The sequence below is a fragment of the Neopelma chrysocephalum genome, unplaced genomic scaffold (assembly GCF_003984885.1).
Source record: "Neopelma chrysocephalum unplaced genomic scaffold, ASM398488v2 Primary Assembly neopelma1_328, whole genome shotgun sequence".
In the NCBI taxonomy this organism is placed as follows: Eukaryota; Metazoa; Chordata; class Aves; order Passeriformes; family Pipridae; genus Neopelma; species Neopelma chrysocephalum.
The window spans coordinates 68,037-69,408 of NW_020897991.1; the positions used below are offsets into that span (position 1 = coordinate 68,037).

A 1,372-nucleotide genomic window follows, 5' to 3' on the forward strand; every position below is an offset into this window, starting at 1 on the left:
ACTGGGATGGGAATAACTGGGATGGGAACAACCATGGGCCCAACACAAAATATCCAAGACACGTTCCCACCTTTTTTTTTAGTTTAAATACCTTAAAATTGGGGCTTTTCTCCCCTCAGCCCTTTGATTTTGTGCCCAGAGGGAGTTTGGGATCCGCTGCCTCCCCAACATTTGTTTTGAGGGGAAAAACCCCCCAAAACCCCCCAAATATTTTGCCCAGAACAGTTTTCCCGTTCCGGCGACGCCATTTTCCGTCGGCTCCCGCGGGAATTCGGGGGGAAAAAAAGGGGGGAATGGTCATTGGGAGAGGCCGTGGGGGGTCGGGGCCACGGCACCGACCCGGAGCATCCCGGGAGCGGCTCCGGAGGGGGAGGGAGGAACATCCTGCACTTGCCTCTGCTCGTGCCCGAATTCCAGTCTCCATAACCTAGAAAAGAGCAGGAAGCAATCAGGGACGGTCCCAGAGCCCCAAATCCACCGGTTTTCCACCCAAATCCAGCAGGAATCAGCCCTGGGATGTCGCCCCGGCCCCACAAAAGCACCTTTGGGGCAACAAAAACCTCCCCGGGTTTGAATTCGAAGCCTTGGGAAGAGTTTCCAGGGCTGAGGATTTTGGAAATGAGGGGGAAACGATGGGGAAAAGCCCAATTCCTGCCTGAAATGGGGGGATCAGGACGCTTTGGGAATGTTTTATCCCATTCCTGCCATCCCAGGACGGACATTCCGGTGCCCTGTCCTGGCTCTCCTCGTCCTGTGACGTTACCTGGGGGTTCCTGGTGGGATTTGATCCTTAATTAGCGGCCCCTCATCACAAAAATGAACTGATTAATGAATTTTCCCTCTCTTTTCCTCTTTCCAGCCTCAGCCAAACATTCCCATGGAATACAGAGGTGAATCCCTGCCCCAGGTGAAGAGAGGCCGCTCCAGGAGCCAGAAAGGGAATAAAAATGGCGAAAAAAGGGGGAAAAAAAGGCCAAATGACACAAAATGGGCACAGAGGGGAGGGACGGTGGGGGGTGGGTGGAACTGGGGGGGTTAAGTGGAACTGGATTGGGAAATAAATCCAGTATCTGGGAGGAATTGGGTCTGGTCCCAGTCCCATCGGGAATTGGGTCTGTCCTGGTCCCATCAGGAATTGGACCTGTCCCCATCCCAGGTCTCCTCAGGAATTGGATCTATCCCTGTCCCTGGTCCCATCAGGAATTGGGTCTGTCCCTGTCCCAGGTCTCCTCAGGAATTGGATCTATTTCTGTCCCTGTCCCATCAGGAATTGGGTCTGTCCCATAAGGAATTAAGTCTGTCCCTGTCCCATTCCCATCAGGAATTGGGTCTGTCCTGTTCCCATTCCATCAGGAATTGGGTCTGTCCCATC

The 1,372-nt window shown here is 53.7% G+C and overlaps 1 protein-coding gene across 1 annotated transcript in view; it reads right to left on the bottom strand.

The window, feature by feature from the left end:
* AKAP8L (A-kinase anchoring protein 8 like) overlaps positions 1–1,372 on the bottom strand; it is a 13,607-nt gene that overhangs the window by 11,827 nt on the left and 408 nt on the right. The window contains 1 exon segment of the mRNA XM_027705383.1: positions 395–427. Within this exon segment, the coding sequence (XP_027561184.1) occupies positions 395–427 (33 nt within the window).